Source organism: Panthera leo, chromosome C1 (genome assembly GCF_018350215.1).
Source record: "Panthera leo isolate Ple1 chromosome C1, P.leo_Ple1_pat1.1, whole genome shotgun sequence".
NCBI lineage: Eukaryota > Metazoa > Chordata > Mammalia > Carnivora > Felidae > Panthera > Panthera leo.
Window position 1 is genome coordinate 117,577,370 of NC_056686.1, and position 26,895 is coordinate 117,604,264.

At 36.0% G+C, this 26,895-nt stretch overlaps 1 protein-coding gene and 1 pseudogene across 6 annotated transcripts in view; both read right to left on the bottom strand.

Moving 5' to 3' along the window:
* The window catches only part of PTPN4 (protein tyrosine phosphatase non-receptor type 4), a 229,257-nt gene that overhangs the window by 48,646 nt on the left and 153,716 nt on the right, over window positions 1–26,895 (bottom strand). For all 6 annotated transcript variants that reach the window (XM_042954198.1, XM_042954195.1, XM_042954196.1 and 3 more), the window contains 4 exons: window positions 24,159–24,331; window positions 17,851–17,919; window positions 12,316–12,441; window positions 8,859–9,017 (listed from right to left, as the gene is read on the bottom strand). In XM_042954198.1, the coding sequence (XP_042810132.1) occupies window positions 8,859–9,017; window positions 12,316–12,441; window positions 17,851–17,919; window positions 24,159–24,331 (527 nt within the window). The remainder of the gene's footprint in view (window positions 1–8,858; window positions 9,018–12,315; window positions 12,442–17,850; window positions 17,920–24,158; window positions 24,332–26,895) is intronic.
* On the bottom strand, window positions 15,480–15,606 carry LOC122229103 (annotated as a pseudogene).

A 26,895-nucleotide genomic window follows, 5' to 3' on the forward strand; every position in this document is an offset into this window, starting at 1 on the left:
TTCAACTGTTGCTAGTCTAGGAAATTGTTCCCACAGATTAGAATAGAGTCATGTACCTCAACTATGGCCTGCTGCAAGGGGTTAGGACACATAAAGATGGACATCCATGGCACAGCCTCACATGTGATATTTCTAAAAGTCAGTTGACCAAAAGCTTTCAAGACTTTTCAAATACCAGAAGTCATTGGACTCCACATCTATCAATCAATCAATAGGTCTTATCCCTTACTTAGGGTTAAGTATAAGTAACTTAGGCAAGGTGAAGAGAAAGGTTTTTTTCCTAGTTTTGCATATAGTTGTCATACACGGGAAACAGCCTCAAAACCAAAGATCTATAGGGCAGAGTGTAAGGTTGAGATCAGCTGGGAATGGAGTCAGATCAGCTTTTCTTTATTCGTGGTCCAGCCAACAGCCTAATACATACCAATCCTAAAATATACAACTGAGACAAACTCACGTCTGATCTGTAGTGCAATATTTAAGTGAGCCAAATCTGGTAGGTATGGGCCTAACAATGACAATACTCAGTTCAAGAGAGGGACAGTATTGACATATGGGACATTCTGCTTAAACTGTTCAATTTACATTTCTGAGGTTAGAGATTAGGCATATATGGTCAAAAAAACTCCAGAAGTTATTTCTATTATGCATTTCTAATTAGAACCCTAAAACAGTGGCTACAAATTCATGGCTTATGGGCCAATTTTGGCCAACATACATTTGGCCCATTAATTTTTCTTTATAAAATATGAGTTAATTGACTCATTTTAAAAATTACACATGTATCCAGATTTCCAGAATGGAATACCTAGAAACTCTGGAAAGAATGGATCTGCATTACCACTGGTCAAAGCCAAGAACTAGCTGCTGCCTTTAGATGGGCCATGGGCATCCCAGTCCACATAAATTCCTCCCACAGTTACCTGCCAGATTCCAGCAGGTATACGAGTATAATCTCTCCTTTAAGCAAAGTCCAGGGCAAGCCACAGATAGGAAGAGAGCCTAAGCATACAGGCTTGGATTCGATTTAAGCTAAGTTCTAAAGAAGAGGAGGAGAATGCAGCACACATGGAGAGGCTTACTCAAGATATAACACAAGAAAAAACACTAATTTTGGATTTCAGGAAAAGGACTACCTACCTTCTCTCACTGTTTTATGTAACTTTCTTGCTAAAATAACTTCTCAAATAGTGATGGCCAGGCTCTCCAGATGCTTGATTGTTGAAGACACACAGGTTGGTCTGGGAGCTTTTACAGACTAATTATGTATTTTCCTAGGACAACCCCGGTAACTGTTTGCCCTTTCTAGGTTCAAGAACCAAACTTCATCTATATCTATTTGTGTCTCTACTAATACAGTCTATCAAAGTAATCAAGGATGTCAACACAGACTCCTGAAATTCTTATTTTGGACAAAGGTTCTCAGTTACATTTTAAGACTTATTCTGGGGCGCCTAAGTGGCTCAGTTAAGCATCCAACTTCAGCTCAGGTCATGATCTCATGGTTTGTGAGTTGGAGCCCTGCATTGGGATCCATGCTGACAGCATGGAGCCTGTCTCCTTTTCTCTCTATCCCCCCACCTTAGACATAGATAAACATTAAAAAAAAAAAAAGACCTATTCCAAATGTATTTAACTCAATTTTATTATAACAAATGATAACTTCCTCCTTCATATCTAATGTAGAGATCATGAGTGCAGTCAATTTATTACTTATTCAATTATCTAGGAAAACGATTTTCATAGGTAAACCATGCTTTATAATTAGAAATTGTAACACCTTTAAAATAATGTCATTAAATATGCCAGTTCTAAGAAAAGATAACTTTTCTAGGCAAAACTAAACAAACAAAAAACCTACAATTGCTAATTATAACAAAATGAAGAGACATAATATGCTTTGGAAGAACAACCAGACAGCATAATGGAACACAGCCCCATTAGAAATAATTTCCCTGAGGGGCACCTGGGTGGCTCAGTCAGTTAAGCATCCAATTCTGATTTTAGCTCAGGTCATGATATCATGGTTAGTAGGTTCGGGCCCGCATTGGGCTCTACACTGACAGTGCAGAGCCTGCTTTGGAATTCTCTCTCTCCCTCTCTCTCTCTCTGCCCCTACCCTGCTCACATTCTCTCTCAAAATAAATAAACAATTAAAGGAGAGAAGAGAAGAGAAGAGAAGAGAAGAGAAGAGAAGAGAAGAGAAGAGAAGAGAAGAGAGAAAAGAAGAGAAGAGAAGAGAGAAGAGAAGAGAAGAGAAAAGAAAAGAAAAGAAAAGAAAAGAAAAGAAAAGAAAAGAAAAGAGTTCCCCTGAGAGAAGGGAACTGTGACTTAAAGAGAAAGCCAGCATCTACTATTAGGTAGTTCAGACAGGACTAGAGAAATAGGAACCAATGAAAAAAGTGGGCATCAGAGCTATGGCTGGTGTCTTACAAATATTGGTAATACTTTGGCTTAATTTAAAGATGGGAGGCAGAAAAAAATCTGTTATAAGGAGAGTATAGAAAGGAGTGTAATCCTAAAGGGATTATTTTAGTTACTTTTAAAAAAGAAAAGTGGGCAAGATAAACTCTGAAACTCTTTATGCTTTATAGAAGCATAAAATTTATTGTAATTTAAGACTGGAAAATAAGCAAAAACCATATTCTTGGTAGACCCTAATACAAACTTGACAGGACTGATGGATTATTTTAAGATTAATCTTCTAAGATGCATACCAGGAGCACATGTCTCTTTCAACTACAGTCACTAGTGCTATCCCAGCTCTTACTGCACAGTAACTCTACTATCCTATACTTATACTATGTTAAGATGCAGATAAAATTCTGATCCAAAATTCAAGATTCTTGACACATTGGCTAATCTATAGTAACATTTACAGTACTTCAAAGTAAACACCATTGCAGACTGATTACTAATAAACGCTCAATAAATTTAAAAAATGCATATAAACCCTCAGGGATATGATATTAAGACTAGAATTGAAAATCTCATATTACTACATCAGTACGAATCCATTTCAGAATCAAGGTCCCAGACCTGAGATGCCTGGTTTCAACCAAACTTCAAGTCCCTGACCTTAGCTCCCAAAAGTAAGTAATACAGGTATCTGCCAGACATGGATGGCAGGTAAATATACTGCAGCTACAGCAGCCCAGGGACCTATGTGATTGGTCTTGCTGCCACAAGTACATCATCAAATACAGTGCATCCTCTGAGTCCCCATAGCTTGATTATCTCCTCCTGTCACAGCTCCTTTGGTTCTTTTATTTCCTAGTCCTAGAGCGGTCTGGTATTTGCAGGATCCATAACACAGATGACCCTCGAACAACACAGTTTGATCTGTGCCGATTCACATACACATGGATTTTTTTTATAGTACAGTACTGTAAATGTACTTTCTCTTCCTTACGATTTTCTAATTAACATTTTCTTTTCTCTAGCTTACTTTACTGGTTAAGAATGTAGTACATATTACATGTAACACACAAACTATGTGTGAATCAAGTGATTATGTTCTCAATAAGGCTTCTGGTCAACAATAGGCTATTAGCAGTTAAATGTGGGGGGAGTCCAAAGTTATATGTGACTTTTCAACTATGCAGGCATTAGCACCCTTTACTCCCCACATTGTTCAAGGGTCAACTGTATGCTGCTAGACTTGATCAAGATTGGCATGGGAATTGGGTCAAGCTGAGTATGGAGATAAAATTTTCAGTGGCAGTAGCTCAGAAGGGCAAAATGAAGGCAAATCTTTAAGAAAGATTTAAGTGAAAGGAATTCATAAGGTGTGGACAAAGCTGAGGTGAGTCATTAGGTAAGACTAGAATGGGACAGTCCAGGCATGGGACTGTCCAAGGAAATGGGTTTGATACTTCAGGATTATGAAATCTGTAAAGAGTCTCTTGTGATTAGGGCCTAAGGATCAAGTTGACAATTTGGAGAATTCTTCATTGTATTCAACTAGACATCCATACTTCAAACATGCAGACAGATATGTGGCTATAATATTCTTAAAGCCTACCTACTAGTATATCCTCCCAAAGTAATTAAATTACACAATTATTACAGCTAACATCTACCAAACACTTTTTCTCTGCTTAACTGCTCATCTCATTAAATGTTCACAGCAACACTACGGGGAAGATATTATCATCCTATTTTTACAGGTAAGGAAATTGAGGCTTACAGAGATAAAATGACTCATCCAAGCTCACGTAATTAGAAGTGGTGGAACCAAGTTTTAAACCCAGTCTGAATCCAGAGCTTGTGCTCTCAACATCATGTTACAGTTGTACTTTAATCAAAACAACTGCAAAAAACAGGAACAAAGCTATTTTAAATCAGAGGTTTCAAACTATTTGTAGCAGTGGACTCTTCTCCAAATACAATGCTTCTCAGAAGCCAATTTATAAAACAGAAAAGCTAAACAACCTACCTATCTGACAGTATCTGAGGCCTCAATAGAACTTAACAGAGAATGTCCCAAGACTATTTTCTATCATGCCATATAGAAAGTTATAAGTGATAACATGACTACATGTGAAATCCTAATAACATACTTCTAACTCAATGGTTTTAATATATTTAAAACCAATAATTTGCCTAAATGATGGTGGGGGAGGGGGGCTGAGTGGGAACAAAACTTGAAACGTAATGTTCAAAATCTACCCACATAAAAAATCTGGAGGAAAAATTACCACTTGTGTTAACTTCTGAACATTAAGAATGGAGAAAGGGTGATGGGAATGAATATAATTCCAAAAGTGTTCCAATGCCCAACTCTCATAGTGGGGTTTTTCAATACAAATATAGTAAAACCTTGGTTTGTGAGCATATTTAATTCCGGAAAAATGCTTGTGATCCAAAGCGCTTGTATGTCAACGCAAATTTCCCCATAAGAAATCATGGAAACTCAGATAATTCATTCCACAACCCAAAAATATTCACATAAAAAATGATTATACTACTGTAATATAATACGAATAAAGAAAATACAAAATATAAAGAAAAGTAAACAAATTAACTTGCACTGACCTTTGAAAACCTTCATGGCTGGTGTGAGGGAGATGAGAGAGGAGGGTTATCCTGCAGGACAACTTTCACTATCACTAGGGGAATCACTGCTATCTATTGACTCAATGGAATTTTTTCTGCATGCTCACAGGGATGCTGACTAGAGTACAGTATTAATAAATTTTTGTCAGTATTAATACTACAGTATTTACTGTAACTGGCAATAAGGCAGCAGAGGAAAGGGTCCATTATCTGCAGGCAGCCTGATCTAGAATGAAGGAAAGTATTCCTAAATTTAATCTTGCATGGAAAAGCAAGGGACTGTCTGTAGGTGCTTTGAAGTGACAAAAAATACATTAGTGCCAGTTGTGGGCATCTTCCAATGTTCTGAAAAATCACGGATATCTGCTAAACACTGTGGCCTGAGACTGAGCATATGAGCAAAGGAGATGATCACCCACAATCTGTCACCGAGACAGAGAGAAGAACCATTGGCTCAGTTGTGATCATGTGACATTTGGCATCACATACTACTCGTATTGCAGGACATCGCTCGTTTATCAAGTTAAAATTTATTAGGAATGTTTGCTCATTGGGGCGCCTGGGTGGCTTAGTTGAGCATATGACTTCGGCTCAGGTCATGATCTCGCAGTTCACAAGTTCAAGCCCCGCATCGGGCCCTGTGCTGACAGCTCAGAGCCTGGAACCTGCTTCGGATTCTGTGTCTCCCTCTCTCTCTGCCCCTCCCCTGCTGGTACTCTGTCTCTCTCTCTCTCTCAAAAATAAATAAAACATTAAAAAAATATTTTTTTTAAAGAAATGTTTGCTCATCTTGTGGAACACTCCCAGAACAAGCTACTCACAATCCAAGGTTTTACTGTAACTTGCTTATCTTCAACTTTGACATTTTAAAAAATAATGAAAATGTTACTTTTAAGTGCACTTTGCTGTCAACAAAGCAATATACTGTAAAATAGCATCAAAAGATTTGTTAAAACTGTCAATCAAGCCAGGTAGGCAAAAGCTTTGCTGATTTACTAGAGTCCAGTCAGCTTTAAATTTCCTCATGAATACTTCAACAGCAGCATTGAAAGCAGTTTATTCTGCAGTCAAAGCAGCTCTCTGTTGCTGTCCTTAGCAATCTGTATCAAAACAAACAAATTAAATCTTAGGGGCACCTGGGTGGCTCAGTCGGTTAAGCATCCAACTTCGGCTCAGGTCACGATCTCACGGTTCACAAATTCAAGCCCCTCTTCGGCCTCTGTGCTGACAGCTTGGAGCCTGGAGCCTGCTTTGGATTCTGTGTCTCCCTTTCTCTCTGCCCCTCCCCCAGTGCACTCTGTCTCTGTCTCTCTCAAAAATGAATAAACATTAAAAAAATTTTTTTCAAATAAACTCTTAACCACCCAACTTACATGCTTTGTGATGGTTTTGTAGAAATGTCCAAACTTCCCTGTTACATACTGATAGGAGTATACTAACATTTGTGGTATGAATTTACTAAAATAAGCACCTGTTAAGTATTTTCAAGTTAATTTAGGATTATTGTTTTTCTCAGAAAATCACAAACTAAAACAGTCTAATCTTCTGTGAAACATTTAAAGAAAGGAAGGAAATGGTAGACTGTAGTTTCAATTGCCCCTGCCTATAAATGGTAACTTTATTCTAAGCAGTACAAACAACCTATTTGTTTCCATAACAAACACACCTATGAGTTAGCAGTGTTTTCGTCTTGTGAAGAAGGCAACCTGACGCAGTAATTAAAGTCAGGACTCAGGTTTCACCTCAAAGGCCCTATACTCACTCAAAAAACAGGGAACTGGTGAGATGATCTCAAGATCTATCTCAATACATGTTGAAATGCTTTGTGCTTCATCTGACACATTGTCTGAATTCTTTTCACATTTGGCCAATATAAAACTAAATCCTATTGATTCCAAGTTGCAAAATATTTTCTCTGAATTGCAAAAATCAATCAACCAACCAAGGGATTACAACAAAGCCCTGTCTAGGATACAAAAATTCTGCTGGTTGGGTCAGATAGGGAAGACCTGAATGTTAGTTCTATAAAATGGGATAAATCCTGTTAAGTGGGCCTTCTCATCTATAAATGGGGAATAAAAGTCTTTTCTATTTCATTGAGTTCAACAGTGAGATAATTTATGAAAAAGCTGACTGTAAACAATTAATTTGTTTACCATTAAGCTTATTTTTTCAGAACTCTCTCATTATTCTTAAGGTTAAAACTGGCTGAATTTCAAATGCAGTGTTAGAGATTCAAACCTGAATACAAAACACAAAAATTTCATAAATAAAATACATGTCCAAGGAAAAATACAGGTCCAGGCATTTGAAATTCTTGTGGATCAGGATGGGGAAGCAAAAACTGCACAGTTCCAATCTATCCTAAACTTGCATCTCCATTTAAGTTCAGGAAACCAGAACGAAGGTTTTTTTGGATTGGTGAATCCATAAAATTTACATATGGAAACACTCAATTCTATGTGTATGTATACACATGTGTATGTGTGAGTGTCTCTACAAAAAGGGCCCTTTAAAAAAATGGATGGAGATAATTTGATTAGGCCCTGGAATGGTATTATTGTTCTGTAACAAGACAGGCTTTTGAGATTCCTCTATATGGTTTATTTCTATGTGCTCAAAGTATGTCATTTTTAATTACTTAACATTTCCATCATGTTCTTAATTATTGTACTTTTTAAAGTTTCAGAATTGGAAAATATATGCTTACTAAAAATCAAAGTTTATAATGCTAATTTTTAAAGCAATCAAAAACAAAATCTCCATCAATCTTGTCTCCTGTCAACTCATTCTCTACAGGTGTCACTGTGCAGTGTATATCTTTCCTACCCTTCCAACCTCTTTACTATACACGTACAATCAAAATGTTTGACTAAGACATGTTACCAAGACTGAATTCCACTTGTCTTAATGGCTCAGCCAGTCTTCCTTGGCTGCCCCGACAGTGAGGACAACCGCTTCCTCTGTATCTTGTCAGGTGTTCCAGCTCCTGCACCTACCTGCTTTGCTGACCAGTCCTTTTACCCTTCCACCCATCACTTTCAGACCTCTCCTTTCTTCAGCCCTGATCATAGTCACTCCATTCTACACCCCTTCTCGATAATAAATGCATCTTTATATGAAGCCACAATTCTTGTAAAGAATTTTATTTTTCTTTCCTAATTCTTACTCTGAATTTTTACTTGCATATGGACTAATTTGCATTAATATAAACAATAAGTCAAGATATTGTATATTAATTTGAGGGTAAGCATATTGTACATTAAACCAATGGGGTATAAATACTGAATTATGAAGCTGAATTTATGTACCAGTATGTAATTCGAGAGAAAAATGAATTTTAAAAATGATGTGTGAATACTTTCTACAACTCATTTTCAGTATGATGGTCATCTTACTTGGTTCTCCTTTGCTAAGTAATTTTTCCATCATTTTCTATTCATTGTCTATTCATTCTTTTGGTTCCCTTCTTGAATAATACTAAGAAACTCTATCTTTTAGTACCTTACTACCTGACCACAGTGCTACATCTACATCTGCACAAATATTTAAGTGTATGCACCAAAGGTTAAAGAACATACTGAATCAATGAAAACAAAGTTTTTTGTTTGTTTGTTTTGGTTGGGAAGAGTACAAAGAACTCTCAGGGACAAATAAGCACATTTACAAATACAAAAATGTTAATACATTGTGTAAACAAATACTTATGTCAAACACCCTAATTTCCCAGGATTATTTCAAATAAAACAATTTGGGGCATTATAATTTATAAGAAGGAAGCTAAATGAAAAAGGTCTTACGGTGATGATTCCAGAACAATGCTGTTAGCTTGTGTTGAAGATGGAGATCTGTGATTCACAAATACTTCGCTTGGGGAAGTGTGAACCACATGGTCTACCAAATGACCAACTGAAGACGGTCGTAACCGGGTTCCCTCTTGTGTGAATGCAGAATTTCGACTACATGAAGAGGAAAAAAGATTGAGGGAAAATGTGCTTTAACTCAATTTTTCCCGTTTTTTATTTATATGATTACATTAGAAAGTGTGTATTTTTATGACTAACCATACTGACTAAGCAAAGACTCTGACAAAGACAGTGTGAAGTAAACAGAAAGAACACCAAATAGGAAGTCAAAAATCTGAACTATAGTCAGTGAACTGCCGCAAGGATTTTACCTGTTCAATCTGTTATCTCTACACCTAATGTCTACATAGGCTATAGTCACTACAATTTTGTGTCTTAATCAGTGTTTACACCTCATTTTATTGTGCTTTGCTTTATGCTTCTTCTTTAAAAAAAAAAAATTGGGGCATCTGGGTGGCTCAGTCGGTTAAACGTCCGACTTCGACTCAGGACATGATCTCACGGTTCATGAGTTTGAGCCCCGCGTCGTGCTTTGTGCTGACAGCTCAGAGCCTGGAGCATGGCTCGGATTCTCTCTCTCTGTCTCTCTCTGTTCCTCCCCTGCTCACACTTTCTCTCTCTCTCAAAAATAAAGATTTAAAAAAAAAAAAAAAAAAATTGAAGGTTTGCAGTAACTTTGCGACCAAGTCGGTTGGTGCCATTTCTCCAACAGCATTTGCACAACTTCATGTCTACCACGTTTTGGAATTCTTGCATTATTTCAAACTTTATCATTGTTATTATATTTGTTATAGTAAACTGTGAGCAGTGATAACGACTCACTGAAAACTTAGAATGTGGTTAGCACTTCTTAGTAATATTTTTTAAAGTATGTACACTAATTTTTTAGACATTGCTATTATTGCACATTTAGTGTAAACATAACTTTACATGCACTAAGAAACAAAAAAAATCCATTTGACTTGCTTTATTGCAGTGGTCTGAAACCAAACCTGCAATATCTCCAAGGTCTGCCTGTATAAAATAAAGGGAAAGAATAAATAATTCAGAAATATCTTCTGGTCTGAGTTCTCTTTTAATCCTCATAAATGTTTCTGTTTATGGGACTTCCTTTACTTCCTAAAAATAGATAATGAATAACATAATTCCATCCTTGTAAGTGACATAGTCACATGAATTATTTTGATTACTATTATTAATCATAACCAACATTTGAACACTTATTATGTGCTAAGCATTGTTCTAAGCATTTTACATATATCCTCTGATTTAACCCTCATAAAGGACACTGCTATTATAATTTTATAGAAGATAAAAATGGGACAAAGAGATTAATTTGTTCAAAGTTCAAACGTACAGTGACTCTAGGGCCTATGCTCTTAATCATCACACTGTACTGTCTCTTTAGAATTGAGAAAAAAACTTTTTCAGATCATATCTAAAATCGTTTCATTAGGGTGCCTGGGTGGCTCAGTAGATTAAGCATCTGACTTCGGCTCACGTCATGATCTCACGGTCTGTGAGTTTGAGCCCCACATTGGGCTCTGTGCTGATAGCTAGGAGCCTGGAGCCTGTTTCAGGTTCTCTGTCTCCCTCTCTCTCTGCCCCTCCTCTGCTTGCACTCTGTCTCTTTCCCCCTCTCTCAAAAATATACATTAAAAAATAAAATAAAATTAAATTAAAATTGTTTCATTAACCAGGAAATTTAATCAGAACTACTCCTAATTAATTAACTCAATCATCTTTCCTGTGTCTTCTGTCATACAATTTCTTGTGTTTCTGCAATTTTCTGTAATTATTTAGTGGTACTAGTAACAAATGGATGGGGTGCCTGAGTGGCTCAGTTAAGCATCTGACTTCAGCTCAGGTCATGATCTCACGGTTCGTAGTCTCGAGTCCGGCATCAGGCTCTGTGCTGACAGCTTGCAGCTCTGAGCCTGAAGCCTGATTCAGATTCTCTCTCTCTCTCTCTCTCTCTCTCTGCCCCTCCCCCGCTAGTGCTCTGTCTCTCTCTCTTCCAAAAATAAATATTAAAAAAAAAAAATTTTTTTAATGGAAAAATGAGTGCCTGGAAAAGGGACCAAAAAAGATGATTCTGAATTTTCTTCAAACAGTTGATTAGCCTCTGAATATATACAGTATTTTATATATATAAAAAAAGATAATTTAGCAATCTGCAATTAGAAACCTAGAAACTTTTGAATCTATCTTTTCTAGCAGTAAGGAAGACACTGAGCGGGGGTGCCTGGGGGCGCTCAGCTGGATGAGCATCCGACTCCAGCTCAGGTCATGATCTCACAGTTAGGGAGTTTGAGCCCCAAACTGGGCTCTCTGCTGTCAGCGTGGAGCCTGCTTCGGATCCTCTGTCTTCTTCTCTCTCTTCCCCTCCCCTGCTCATGCTCTCTCTCTCTCTCTCTTTCCCAAAAAGAAATAAACATTAAAAGAAAAAAAGGAAGACACTAAAGTATGAGATAATGTTCCCTGAACAAAACTATTTATGCACATACTTTACTTTCAATATGGCAGAAGTTTATTCTTGGGCTGACAAACACCCATCAGTGACACAACTTCTAGAATTTACTACACACTTATTGGATATTAATGTGTATAAACTATTTCTAAAGTTAGACTTCTTCAAATATTATATTCCATATAAAAATTCAAGTATTTTGTATTAAACCTTTTGGTTGAACAAGGTCTGTGAACATACTGAGATGTGTTTATCATTATTTAGTTACATCCATATATTCTACCCATTTGTTAACACATTATAAAATTAACAACTTTGGCCAGTACGAGTTGATTATCTTACTATTATCTATATCAAAGCATACAGTTTTGGTAGGAAATAATAGAAGTATATAAACAGTAAGTACTGAGTAACACAGGCTTCTTAGCATAGATATAGCTAAGCTTGTGGGAGCTTATGTTGGAAACACCTTTTTCTAGACCACAGAAAGTGGTGAAACAGTGGTTGGGGTAGGAGATAAAGTAAGATAATCACAATCATTTAGCATTTTCAAAGAATATATGTTCCCCTAGAAATTCTGTTTGAAAGCCAATAAAAAAGGATTATGCCAGTAATAACCATTATTTCCAGATTTTAAGTCTACTAATAGATCTTGATTTATTGGCTAGAGACCCATACTGTATAGGATAGTGAACATCCTTGTTCAATGTTCTACTCCCTCATTCACTGAGGCTTTTCCAGGCCATTTATGCAATAAGCTGCAGGCTATGAGGAAATAATGCTCTGGAGCAACAAAAATCATGTCTGGCTAAAAGATTTAAAGGTAAAGATTTACATATTTCAATCTTTGGGCAATGGAAATAACACAGTCAATAATTTAGAAATTAGCAACATATACACCTGATGTCAGTCTGTACTTACTGATTAGGAGTTCCAGGTGGAGATCGCGATGGAAGGCTTTGTGTTTCTAACCTGTCATCAGATATTGAGTTTCTGCTTACTACTTCCCAATCCATTAATTTCCGTGCCAAGGGCTTACTTGGGGATCTGCAGAAATAATTTACTATGTAAACATTTTTACACCTCCAACTATAAACCAAATCTTAGAATTTGTCATATTCTAGATGAATAAACATAGTTTACTTAAATGAAATTAATGCATTTGGTGGCTATATACCTCATAATTTCCTAAGAAATTAAATCTGCTTTGTATGAAGAAGGAAGGAAAGACACGCTAAGAGTAGAAGAGAGAATAGGAAAGAAAGAGGAACAAAGGAAAGAAGAGAGGAGAAAAGAGGAGAAAAAGAGAAGAAACAAGAAAAGGAAGAAAGGAAAAAAGCAAAGGAACAGTTGGCTCCCAAGTTATCTCATATATGAATACTATAAATATTGCCTATTCCAGAGTTTCTGAAATTCTAAGTCATCTTGTGATATATTAAACAACTGCTAGCATATTACCTCCTGAATATCCTTAAATCTTAAACCCAAACCCTGATCCTCTGCCTCAACAGAGGTCACGGCAAAAAGGATAATTATGTATTTTTTCCATTTTATTCATAATAGTAGGACAGTGGATTTTTTTTTCTTTGTTTTGTTTTTCCAAAAAACATCATTTAGAAGGTTAACTATTCTGTCTCATGGGAGGGAGTAGAAGACTATGTTTACTACCTATCTATATCATAGTAATAAAGATGAGAACTAAGTAATCTTTTCAGAAAAGATACTGACGTTTGCAGAAATCAGAAATCTTTAGAATTTAGGTAAGTTAACAACTAAAGTCTTTTTTATGTTCAAATTCAGATAATGGCCAAAATTCATGGAAATAAATATGACATCTACTTAAATACCTAGTTTTTTTGACATGCACAGTTAATACGAAGGTTAATATACGGAAGTAAGCTACTTACATAAAAACACATAATAAACAATCTTGCAAGCTGATAGTTTTATATCGCAATAAATTCACTGAAGCACATAGATACAGAATAGACTAAAAAGCACAGTACACGTACCAAGAATATTTAATAAAATTTACAGACACAGTAGGAAGTATTAAAATGATAAGTGGAGGGTCCTCGTTTTAACCTTCTATGAGTCAAATCAGTTAAGTATCTACGTCTAAATATTGAAATTTACCAGTATAATGTATGAACCTAGGTCCTCCCCTACATCCTGCATTTTATAATTTATGAGTATCTAAATTTTCAGTGCAATGTTTTAGTTTATTAATTTTATGAACCCACAAGTAACTTAAATTACTTACGAATCCAAACCACACAAGTGCCTCATTTCGTATATTCACAGCCCAAACCTTTTTTAGTTTGGCTTAATGACATTTCCTTAATTTAAGAACTTAGAACATTTCGTGAGAGATGTAATGTTATTGATTTAAAAATAGGCACTGACTCAGATTTAGTTTTTCATAAATGAATTCAAATTATAGGCTTTTCTTATTTGAAGACAACACAGGACACCATTTAGTCCAATCTCCTAAAGTGCCATGCAAACTAATATTCCTATTAGTCAGAATAAGATGGAAAAAAAAACGATGGTATTTCATACATTTGATTTTTAAAATGAAGTAAAGATTATTAAAAGAAACCCTAGCATTATTGCTCTTCTATTAATGTTAACTGTCAAGAATTAATAAGCTATTCTTTCTCATATATTAGACTACTAAATGTCAGCTCTAAGACTGCATAACTACAGTTAGATTGACTACTTTCATTTTTGAAGAGAGGGAAAAAGTCATTTGAAAAAATCCAATTATACTCACCTAGTAGTATAAAGCGTCAGAACACTTAACTGTTGTTAATAAACTAAACATGGTTGGAAATGCTCTGCGCTTAAAACTAAATTTCAAGAATTTTATTAACAGCTTTAACCTCAGAGACCCACCCACCCAAGCTTGCTGTCTATGTTTCCTGTTGAGTGTGGAAATTTCAGAGAAAAAAATACCACACTTCATCAGTGTGTTTGCAATGTGGTAAATATATTTTCTGACCATGGCACTTTATTTTTCTGTTACACGTGAACATTCTTTCGCTTTCTTCTTAGATATTATATGACAATTGAAACAGTGTGAAAGCAATGAAAAGAGTTGAGCGACTGGGAAAAAATATTAACATATTCATCACAAAAAAGTGACCTTACATGAAAAGTTGAAGGAGAAATCTGTTCTATTTATACACCACCAACTAAAATTCTAAGAAGTGGATAAGAACTCCAGAATTCTCTAATACTTTAACAGAATAACTTAATAACTGCTAAAACCATCATAGTTTTTTGGTAGATATGCATCAGGTCATCACAGTGAGGCTGTGATATATTATAAAAACAAGCCTTAGACTTTTGGAGATGGAAGGGTCATAAACACTAAACAAAACTTTGTCCCTGCTAAGGACTTATTTTAAGGAGGATTCATAGAATTCCACATAACAAATGATATGGGACAGATATTTAGGACTTCTTATATTGGAATTTTAGCTCTACTATTCCTTAAATAATGCATATTTGTTTCATAAAATAACCTATTACAATTTCCCATTTTAATAATGCACATAAAAAATGAAGAACTAGGATGCAGGTATAATTGTGCATATTTCTCAAAGTCACACATGATCAAGATATTCAAACATTAACACTTATAAAGAAAGTACTTTGCATGTGATAATAATATTAATATGTAAGTACATGTATAATTTGATATTCATATCGGGATATCATACTACAGTAGAACTAGTTATCAAACTGTGTTCACTATTTTTATAAATATCAAGCAAGAAAAAATTCAAGCTTCTTGTAAGGAAAAGAAGAAAAAAGCTAAGAATTTTGTTATGTGCATTAAAAAAAATTTTTTTTAATGTTTCATTTACTTTTGAGAGAGAGAGAGGCAGAGTACGAGTGGGCGAGGGGCAAAGAGAGAGGGAAACACAGAATCTGAAGCAAGCTCCAGGTTCTGAGCTGTCAGCACAGAGCCTATTACAACGTAATTGTATTGTGTCATAATTTTTTTATGTTATTTGGCATGTTGGAATTTTAATTTATTTATTTTTCTTTTCTTTATTTTAGACAGGGGAAACCTCGAACACGGTTGAGTTTCCCACGTTTGGGGGAACTGCAGGAATCAGAATGGCCTGAGCACAATGGACAAGCCTCTCCCGGAAAGAACCATCTCTGCAATCATGGTTATCTCCCCTGCCAGGTAAAATTACTGGCATTTGGAATTTTAACAAATAATGAAGTATCACTTATATGAGCAGAAAAAAAACAATAAAACAATTTTTACTTTTGGAGAAAAGAAAAAAACCAAAAACTCCTTTTACTCTAGAAACACAAAACAGGAAGGTCTTTTTGATAAAGGCTAAGGGTAAAATTAAAATAAAAGCCAAAGCAAAAATTTCTCATAAAAATTTATTAAAACTCTTATGCCTCCTATGACAGGAGATACCAAACACATGAACTCTTTAAGGACTTATCCTCTGTAAGCCATTTCCACTGAAAAAACATGCTTCATTTAAAAGCCATCTACCATACTGCACACATTATTAAAAGAGCTGGGTCTAGTGCAGTGAAAAAAACAGATAAAACTCCCACCCTCATATAGTCTGCATTCTAGTGGGGGAGACAGACAATAAAGGTCGTCTCTCACATCTCTGAGACAGAGCAGCCAAGCGTTCACCTATCTCATGCAGAACAGCAAACCTATTCTGTAGAGGGTAAAAGTGTGGCTAAGAACAGGGAGGCCTGGGTGAGAATCCCTTAATACTTCAGGTAAATTATTCAAATGTGCTGTGCTCAGTTTTCTCATCTGTAATGGGATTTACCTCACTGAACTATGGGGACTGTGAGATACTACACAAAAATTCCCTGGCCCAGATAAATACAAAATAAATGTTAGCCACTCTTAGGTTAACTGGTTATCCTCTTTCCACTCACATGCCCACACAACTGATTCTCTCACAGCAGCCAGAGTGATCCCCTAACCCCCCATATTTTTACTATGGAACACTTTAAATATAAACAAAAGTAGAGGGAATAATTTAATAAACACTGCATTCAGGACCCAGGTTCAACAATTATCATTACGGTCAACCTTGTTTCATTCGTCCCTACATTTACCTGAACCCTCTCACCCCAATGATTCTGAAGCAAATCCTAGAAATCACGGTATTTGTAAATACTTCAGATTACCACTATAAAACAAAACAACTCTGCCAGACTCTTAAAAGTTCAAGTCCCTTTATATCTCTTCAATGCTCTCAGTCCCCACTGGCTTTCCCTTAAATGCAAAGTCCTTGCTATTTTGAACATGGGGTCATACAAGTTCTGGCTGCTGCTTACCTCCCTAACATGTTCTCTACTGCTGCTCCCTTACTGGCCTGCCTACTCTTCCTCAAACATGACAAGCAGGCTCCAGCTCCACGGCCTTGCACTGGCTCAGTCCATTACTTGCATTAGATATCTGTTGCACCAATCAGAATTTAAGTTCCAGGGGGCTAAGACGTGTGTCCCGTTCTTCATTCTATTCCCAGGACCTGACACACGCTCAGAAGAGTAGGTCCTCAATAAATATTTGCTGCCACCGATTTGGTCACTCTTCCTCCCTCCCACTTATTGGATAATCCTGTTAGACTGCTGCTCACGGACCTCAAACTAGACTTGTGCCAGGTTAACTACTTTTTCCGTTACAAATTTGTTCTCTTTCCTGTATCCCTTTGTCCATTTCTGTCACTCAAATCTGACGGTCTCTCCAGATACTCCTATCTCTAACACACCTCCATCTAAGTGATTTAACAACTTCTGTTAGTTCTACCTGCAAAATATTCCTCAAATTTGGCCCCTACTCTCCATTTCATCACCAATGTTTTAGGTCAGGCCTTCATTATTTTTACTGGGATTACTGCAATAACCTAATTGGTCTCTTAGCACCGGGTCCTTACTTCCAATCCATTCTCCATCATTGCTCATAAAACTATTTTCTAAAACATAAACTTCATGTTGTTTCAACTTGCTTGAAAACAATAGCTCCTAAAAATAAGAAGATAACTAAATGGCACTCCCCCAAAATTAACTTTTCTTAACAAGATGATGTAAAAAAAATGGAAATGGGCTGAATAATACATGAAATTAATCATTATGTTTTTCAAAAATGTTAAAAAAATAAAGGAAATAAACTTTCCCAAATATGTTACATGAATAACATAGTATTTGATTCAGCCTGGTCAGAACTACAATGCTTGATACAGGGTTAATTTAGCTCACATTAAAATAATGTGGGGAGGGGGGGCAATGAATAAACTAGACAAATTATTTCATTACTCCCTCAACGTAATTTATTGTTTAATTAAATAAAGGATCATGTGATAATTCTGTAATCACATCTGGAAAAAGAGTTTTTAGTAATTTTAATCTTTCTTTTAAAAAAATTCAAACACTGAAATAGAGGCAGCTTACCTTGCAAATACCCTGTCTTTATTTGCTTTTTCTTTGCCATACTGAACTGACTGGACTTCAGTTCTCCCACTGAAATATATAAACATGCACAATAATAAAACCTTAAGGAGAATCATAAGATAAAATAACAACATACAACATGATTATATTACAACTTCATAAGAGACAAATTTGTAGCAGAGAAAAGGGAGCAGAGAAGAAATGGACTGAATTCCAGCTCTACCTGAATGGATGAAGCTTATTTATAGCTCTTCCAATTAATGAACAAAAAGATGTGTTCCACAGACACTTCATTTTTAGATACTTCTTTTATTTGAGAATGACTGTCACTCTCACCCCACAGGTTCGTCTGTGGTTTAGCCAGTGTCTCTACTACTCCTTAATGAAGGAGAGCACAGGGAATCTTAAAAAGCTGCTCTTTCCTTGGGCTTTTCTTCCTTGTCTACTGGTAACGATCACAGATACAAAGACTGGTTATATTCTCAAATCCTTCCTTGTCCAGACACAGGCAACTCTGGACTTTCATAAACAGGGAGGAACTAAGGATTGAAAAATCACTGGGAGTTGGGCACTACAATTTGCCTTGAAGCTGAATTGTCTAGCAGGCACACAGTTTATGCATGGAAATAGAGCCTCCTCTATGGTAAACCAAGGTGTTCAGAACTTATGTGTTACTAAAAACTTGGTTTTCAGAGAATTTGCTACTTGACACATCATATTATTTAAGTGTGAACAGACATAAATGTCTAGTGTATCAAATAGAACCATTTACATTTGTAGATATCTAATTCATATAAAAGCAGCCAGATGTAGGTTTCCAAAGCAAAGCAAACAATTTTAAGATCATCTTCCATAAATAAGTATAGATAAATGTGAACAGAATGGTCTATCTGTTGAAGTTCAAAAAATTTTTTTAAATATTTATTTTTGAGAGAAAGACACACAGAGTGCAAGCAGGGGAGGAACAGAGAGAGAGGGAGACACAGAATCCAAAGCAGGCTCCAGGCTCTGAGCTGTCAGCACAGAGTCCCACACCAGGCTTGAACTCACAAACCGTGAGATCATGACCTGAGCTGAAGTCAGACACTTAACCCAGTGAGCCACCCAGAGGCCTCTATCTGTTGATGTTTTAAAGGAAAAGTCCAAAACATAACCATGAGTTTTAAACTTAGGTACGTTGAAGTTTCTTAAGAAAATATATTTCCTCTAAGAAGGATAAACTATACTTGCAATTGTGAACAAGGTAATGAGTTGAGGTTCATTATTGTTATTCTATTTCCGCATTAGAACAATGATTTTAATCCCTTGGATATTTTGGAACAGAGATAATAAAGATGTGTGTTTGGGTACGTTCATGGAGGAAATAATAAATCGTTTAATATTCCAAATTCCATCTCTTAGCCTAAATAATATTTCAATATTGTACGTATTACAATAGTTCTAGTATTTCTAACCACTGTTTATTATGACAGACAGAAATCTTTATTTAATGCATACTCAGTATAGACAGGACCGTGTCCAGATAAACACCTGTCATGCCGCCATTCCTACCTCAATCATAAGATTATTGATCATTTTGATGATTAAAAAGTGCTTTACAGTCATGGGATTGAGCCCAGTGTCAGGCTCTGCACTGATACAGCAGAGCCTGCTTGGGATTCTCTCTCTTCCTTACTCTCTGCTCCTCCCCTGCTCATGCTTTCTCCCTCAAAATAAATAAATAAACATTTTTTTTAAAGTGCTTTGGATAGGGGCGCCTGGGTGGCTCAGTCGGTTGAGCATCTGACTTCAGATCAGCTCATGATCTCGCAGTTAGTGGGTTCGAGCCCCACGTCTGGCTCTGTGCTGACAGCTCAGAGCCTGGAGCCTGCTTCGGATTCTGGGTCTCCCTCTCTCTCTCTGCCCCTCCCCAGCTCATGCTCTGTCTCTCTCTCTGGCAAAAATAAATAAAACATTAAAAAAATTTTTTTTAAAGTGCTTTGGATATATTTTTTAAAGTCTGAAAGGACTACAAACAAAACTTAACTTTTACAACTATAAACATGTATGGTTTACTTATACACACTAATTTAATTTAATGTTAACTGAGCTGTCATGGGCTTCAATCCTGTTCTTCCATGATCCACAAAGTTTCATAGGAGGCTCCCAGTCAGCAAACTATTTTCTAGATTCCTTTGTAAGCTGGCTTTCTCTTACTCTACTTTCTGATCTCCCATCAGAAAAAAAGTAAATATAAGTCAAAAGCCAGAGACTGACAAATGCTGGCAGCTGCCGTAACAGAAGTGGGAATAGGACACTAAGAGAAATCACACCTTGTCAATGTTATATACCACCCCTGGTCAAAGCAGCACCTATTGGGCAGATCCAGAACTGACAGTGACAGTGGTTCTAACAGTGGAGTAGCAGGTCTAGGCTTATGGACTCCAGCCTAGATGTAACACAAGATTCTGATCTTTAAGCATTATCCATTCCTCCTGGTTACTTCACTATAACCCTCTTTCTCACTTTTGCTTTGCCAGCCTAATACCTGTGTAACCAACTCCCTTAATTAAATTGCTTTTATTAGAAAAATCAAAAAGACTTTCTGTTTCCCTGATACATTAATTTACCACCGAAGAGGACTCAAATGAGACACTATTACTCAAAAGGCTGGATTAACAACTTGAATTTCATAATAAAAACATAAAGATAAAACTGAAATATGGGGGGGGCCTGGCTGTATCAGTCAAAAAGGCATGTGACTTTTGATCTCAGGGTCATGAGTTCGAGCCCCACATGGGGTATAGGGATTACTTAAATAAATAAAACTTTAAAAAAAATTGAAATACGATGGAGCAATTAAAGGTTTATATTTTATATTATCCATAATATGGTTCATTAGGAGTTTAGTGTTATTACTAGAACAACATGAATATACCATAATCTAAGAATACCAAATTCTGACAGCAGGATAGTTATCTTTAAACAATGAGAAAATGCTGATTGGTAAGAGAATACAGGCTCATTATAGGTAATTTCAGCAATACAGAAACACATAACAAAAAGATTTAAAAAAAAAATTTAGCCAGTCTTATCCCTAAGAAATAATCTCCATTATGAGTGGTAAAAATCATTCTAAAACTCTCTATATACGTAGAAAATGCTACAAAAATGGACATAATTCTATTAACTATGTGATTATGCGATATACGCCACTTTTCATGAAAACAGTATTAAACTAATTTCCCTTGAACTGAAAGAAGAAAAAGACTGCCACTCATAAATACATGTATATACATGGTAAGAAAGACAGACCAGGACAAGCTTAAGGAGTTGGTGTTGTTACCATTTAATTTTTGCTAACATGGTTTCTTGTACTTCGACTACTCTCTTGTTTTCTTAGTTCTATTGTTATTTTCACTTTATCAAAGTTTATAGCATTTTAATTCTGTTCTATAGTCATAATTCTGACAGTTGTCAAGGATTAGGTCTATATTTAAAGGACTTAAGCATCATTCTTAGTTCTTTTACCAAGATTCTTCTTGAGTCATGTTGACTTATCTCTTGTGGGTTAATTTTATTATTAAAACATTTTTAGAGGGCACCTGGCTGGCTTAGTCAGAGGAGCTTGTGACTCTTGATATCAGGGCTGTGAGTTACAGCCCCACATTGGGGGTAGAGATCACCCAAAAATAAAATCTTTTTAAAAAGCATTATTTAAAAAAAACTTTTTTTTTTTTTAACATTTATTTATTTTTTGAGAGACAGAGAGAAACCAGAGCATGAGCAGGGGAGGGGCAGAGAGATGGGAGGAGTCACAGAATCCAAAGCAGGATCCAGGCTCTGAGCTGTCAGCACAGAGCCTGATGCAGGGCTTGAACTCACAGAGCGCGAGATCATGACCTGAGCCAAAGTCGGACACTTAACCGACTGAGCCACCCAGGAGCCCCTAAAAAAGCATTATTTTTTAGATGGGCTCACAGATGTTATATTCCCTGAGGTTTTGTATATTTGATAATGTTTATTGACTTTAGACTTGAATGGCAAACTGGTAAGTTTAAGATTTTTCAGTCACTTTTTTTCCCTTAAAGACTTGGTAGACAAAGGGTGACTCCCAGCTACACATAAGCCTGAATAAAGTTTTATTTGGCATTAACAATGCTTAAAAGTTTTTTGTTTTCTATTTATTTTAGAGAGAGAGAAAGCATGTGTAAGTCAGGTGGGGAAGAAAGTCAGAGGGTGAGAGAGAGAGAAAAAGAATCTTAAGCAGGCTCCACACTCAGCACGGAGCCCGATCCCAGGCTCTATCCCATGACCCCCCGGGATCATGACCTGAGCCAAAATCAAGAGTCAAATGCTTAACCGACTGAGCTACCCAGGTGCCCTGTTTAAGAGTTTTTAATCCAAACTGATAAACCTCTAGCAAAGACAGATCAAGGAAAGAGAAGAGAGAAGGTACAAGTTACCAAAATCAAGAATGAAAGAAATGATATTACTACAGATTCTAGAGATATTAAAAAGAATACTATAAACTTTATGCCAAAAAATTCAACAACTTAGAGAAAACAGATAAATTCCTTGAAAAACATGAACTACCAAAGCTTACTGAGAAGAAAGAGAAAACCTGAACTGCTTTACATCTATTAAAAAATTTGAGGGGTGCCTGAATAGCTCAGTTGGTTAAGTGTTCGACTTCAGCTCAGGTCACGATCTCGTGGTCCGTGAGTTCGAGCCCCGTGTCAAGCTCTGGGCTGATGGCTCAGAGCCTGGAGCCTGCTTCCGATTCTCTCTCTCTCTCCCTCTCTCTCTGCCCCTCCCCCGTTCATGCTCTGTCTCTCTCTGTCTCAAAAATAAATAAAACGTTAAAAAAAATTAAAAAAAAAAAAAAAAGAATCTGCTGTACCTTCTTTTGTAGCTAAAAATTTCCTAATTCTGTTTAAGTGTTGCTACTGAATTTGGGGGTTGCTCTGGGGGCGGGGGAGCATATATTTTTAATAGTATATCCTGTACTAAGCTTTATGCTGTTATTTTTTCTGAGATTACAAACTGGCATTTATAAATTCTGAGATTTACAATACAAATCTTTTTTGTACCACATCTAAATATTTTCTGCATGAATATATAACATGAATTAATCTAACACGTAATGATGAAAGGTTTTATTTACTGAAGATGGAAAATATTATTTTATGAAGCAGAAACAAAAATGGATAACAATTGTTTTAGCAGAGATTACGGATGACTTTTTCTACCTGATTCTTACCAGGCTGCACTTAAAAACTAGCTTTCCTGAGTCTTGTAAGAATTCCAGAGGCAAAATTAATCAGAATTTCTCCAAATTTAGAATTATCCCCCAAAGTACTGTTTCTTTTAGGAAAAGATAAAATAGTAATAAGACAGTTTTAGGAAAAGAAATTTGGGGTTATTGTTCAATGACTAAATGTAATTTTTGCAGAACAGCTGTTTTGAACTCTTTATAATAAAGGGTTCAACAAACTCATACATAAAAAAGCAAAGTACAGGTATCCCCTGCTTTTTGTAAGCTTGTGTCACGCCACTATGCTTGTACAATATAAGGAAAACCCAACACTCAGCATCTGTTCTGCAGCGAGCCACTGAAGAGGCAGCACACCCCGCAAGCAGCGAGACTGCCTCCGTCCCCTGCCCCAAGTTCCTTCCCAGGGAGTACACTCAGCATCTCAGCAGTAAGCCACCAACGCTCTGAACTGTGTCTGTGAGCATCTGTGCTTTATCTTGATTTATTTTGTGTATTCAATAGCAAGATGTATCCTCAGGTAAAAGAAAAGCCTGTGAGAGGTAATTTTGGGGGTCTGAGAATGCTAAAAAAGTTTACCATTATAAATTAATGGTAATGGCTTCTTCATGTATGCCATTTGGCTTATGAAAGGTTTTACAGGGACATTCTACTTTTGGATAGTGAGGGAAACCAATAAATTACATGTTCATGCAGAAGATACCTTTGCTTTTACAAATAAAGGTGTCTTAGAACAAAGAAAAGTTTTCTTGTAAATGTTTAACAAAGACATAATGGAAATTATAGATGTCTAGAATGTAAATAATTAAATATCATTGATTTACCTTTGAGAATAATGATCAAAATTATAGTCAATGGAAGAGGTTTCTCCCATATGGCACAAGAACCTTTAAACTTTTGGTTGATATAGACAAAGGGGCCACACGCCGCCACAGAGATTCTGACTCAGTAGGGTGTATAAATAATAAACATTCTATGACTCAATAAAATACACGTTTATTTTACAGTGAGGAAAAATCCAATAATAAAGCATTAGTGCATAAGCAATACTTACCAGTACCGGAATTTTGAACCTAATGTAAAATAATGTGCAAAAAAGTTCTTTTGAGGTGGAAGCGGTCTGTCCAAACGGAAGAATGTGTGATGTTCTACACATGCTTTCCACAAATTTTTGCATGCTCTGTAATTCACCATATTAAATCCCAATAACGTTTCTCTAGATTCGTGCTGTAGTAAATGACAAAATGCAGAGAATACCAGGAAAACATCAGGATCTAATGCTCCATTTAGTTTACTTTTTACAGATAAACATTCTAGCCTTACAAACGACTAATCCCTGTAGCACAGCCCCTTTTTTGTTTATCCAATAAAAAGGCAGTAAAATATTTATTTTTCTTTTGCAAATGGAAAGGTTTGCAAAATGTGGACCTCACCTCAGTCAGTAATATTACAACTCTTAGGAACTTTTATTTTACAATATAGCTACAAATAAGTTTAAAATTGGATATATATCTGTTTTTAAAGCTTACTAGCTATAATTCAATTTCAAAATATAATCCTGGAACATAAACTATAAGATACATACACCTTTTAAAATCATCTCAAAATTTGTATATCTGTGTAGACTGCAAGTACATAGGAATATTCAGCACTTATAAACACTATTATGGAACTCAAATTTTAAAATAAGTAGCAACATAAGAGAAGCATTTCCTTAATTTTTCTCTAAAAGTTTGGCACAAATTACTTTTTAAATGGTTTTACTGAAGCAAACTACATCTAGTAAGTCACACATGTTCTAAGTGTATAGCTCTGGTATTCACACAATGAATGCAACCATTTAACTTCCAACCAGAACAAGAAATGGACTATTACTAGCAACTCTGAAGTATCTCCCCTTTCTACCAGATTATCTTTGCAAAGGTAATCACTCTTCTGACTTTTATCACTACAGATTAGTTATGCCTGTTTTTGAACTAAATTATATACATGGAATCATACATATGTGTCTTAAGGCTTGATTTCTTTTTAGTATTGTTTCTATATCCATCCATATGGTTGTGAAACAGTAATTTTCATTCTGTGTAATATGCTATCATATGAATATGTCAGTTTATCCATTTGTTGTCGACAGATACTTTGTTTTTCCAGTTTCAGGATATAAAAATATTGCTATGTATATTCCTGTATGTGGTCTGATGCACATGTGTGTACATTTCTGTTGTTGGATAAGATATGCATGTTCATCTTTAGTAGATAATGCCCAACAGTTTTCCAAAACAGTCAGATCAATATATACTCCCTCCCACCGGCCGTATATCCTCTAACTCACCAACCACTGGCTTATTAATCTCTTCTCTACACTATTCCTGTGGATGTGTAGAAGTATCACATTTTGGTTACAATTTGTACTCCCCTGACGATCACAGAGGTTCAACACCTTTTCACATTACTGGCCACGTGGCTGTCTTCATTTCTGAAGTATCTGTTCAAGTCAGTAGCATATCTTTAGACTGGGTTGGATATATAACCAAGGATGTGGGTACGTGTGTATTATAGATATACTTTGTGCTATTTCACTCCCTTCATGCTATCTTTTGATGAATACAGTTCTTAATTTTAACACAGTCCAAGTTACTGATCTTTTCTTTTAAGGTTTTCTATGCCTTGTTAAAGAAATGTTTGCCTATCAAAAGGTATGATAGCATTTCCATAACTAAAATATAGTAAGATGCCCACATATAAATATTAAACTACTGGGGTGTCTGGGTGCCTTAGTCGGTTGAGCGGCTGACTTCGGCTCAGGTCATGATCTCGCAGTCTATGAGTTCGAGCCCCACGTCGGGCTCTGTGCTGACAACTCGGAGCATGGAGCCTGCTTCAGATTCTGTGTCTCCCTCTCTCTCTGTATTCTACCATTCACGCTCTCTCTCTCTCTCTCTCTCTCTCAAAAATAAACATTAAAAAAATTTAAAAAAAATAAATATTAAACTACTATTTTAGAAGATAATATGCTTAAAATACCACTTCTTGATCACTAAAAAAATTTTAACTGTGCTTAACAGTGGCTTTGTATGCACTAACAAGTAGTTTACATGCTGTACCATATGCCATGAATATTGATTAGGTCTCAAACAGAGCATTACACAGCAATACTCTGCAGAAGCAACATCTAAGAATCATTTATATTCTACCTTTTTTGACACTTTGCATACTTCAAAAAGTCTATGTGTGATTCTGGCTTTCTACCAATTGTACTCGGACAATCTGTAATAAATTATAACAAAATCCACATTTTGTAAACAATAGACATAAAATGTTGTATTAAGAGATAAGTAGTTTCTATAAAGTGTGGGTATTTAAAAAGATGTTCCTGAGAGAAAGCATTAACAAAACGACATTCTACAGACTACGACCATATACAGTCTCAGATCAGTTGTTAGATGACTTTTGTTGATAATATCTGTGGCTAAACACATTCCTAAATGATATACTACCTTACAGAATGGTTTGAGGATTAAATGCTATGAAAATGATTGTGTGATTATCAGACAAAGAGTAAGACCTCAATAAATGTTAAATACCACAACGACTATTAGTAGTAACAATAGTACTATTAATGGGAAAAAATTAGAAAGTTGACTTCTACATTGCCTTCTACCAATATAATGATTTAAAGTAAAGTATTTTAGAGAAGTAGAGGCTTCCAGGTAAGATTTGAAACATATACAAAAATGTTCATTAGCAGCATTAGTTGTAATAGTCACAACCTGGAAATGCCAAAAGTATCC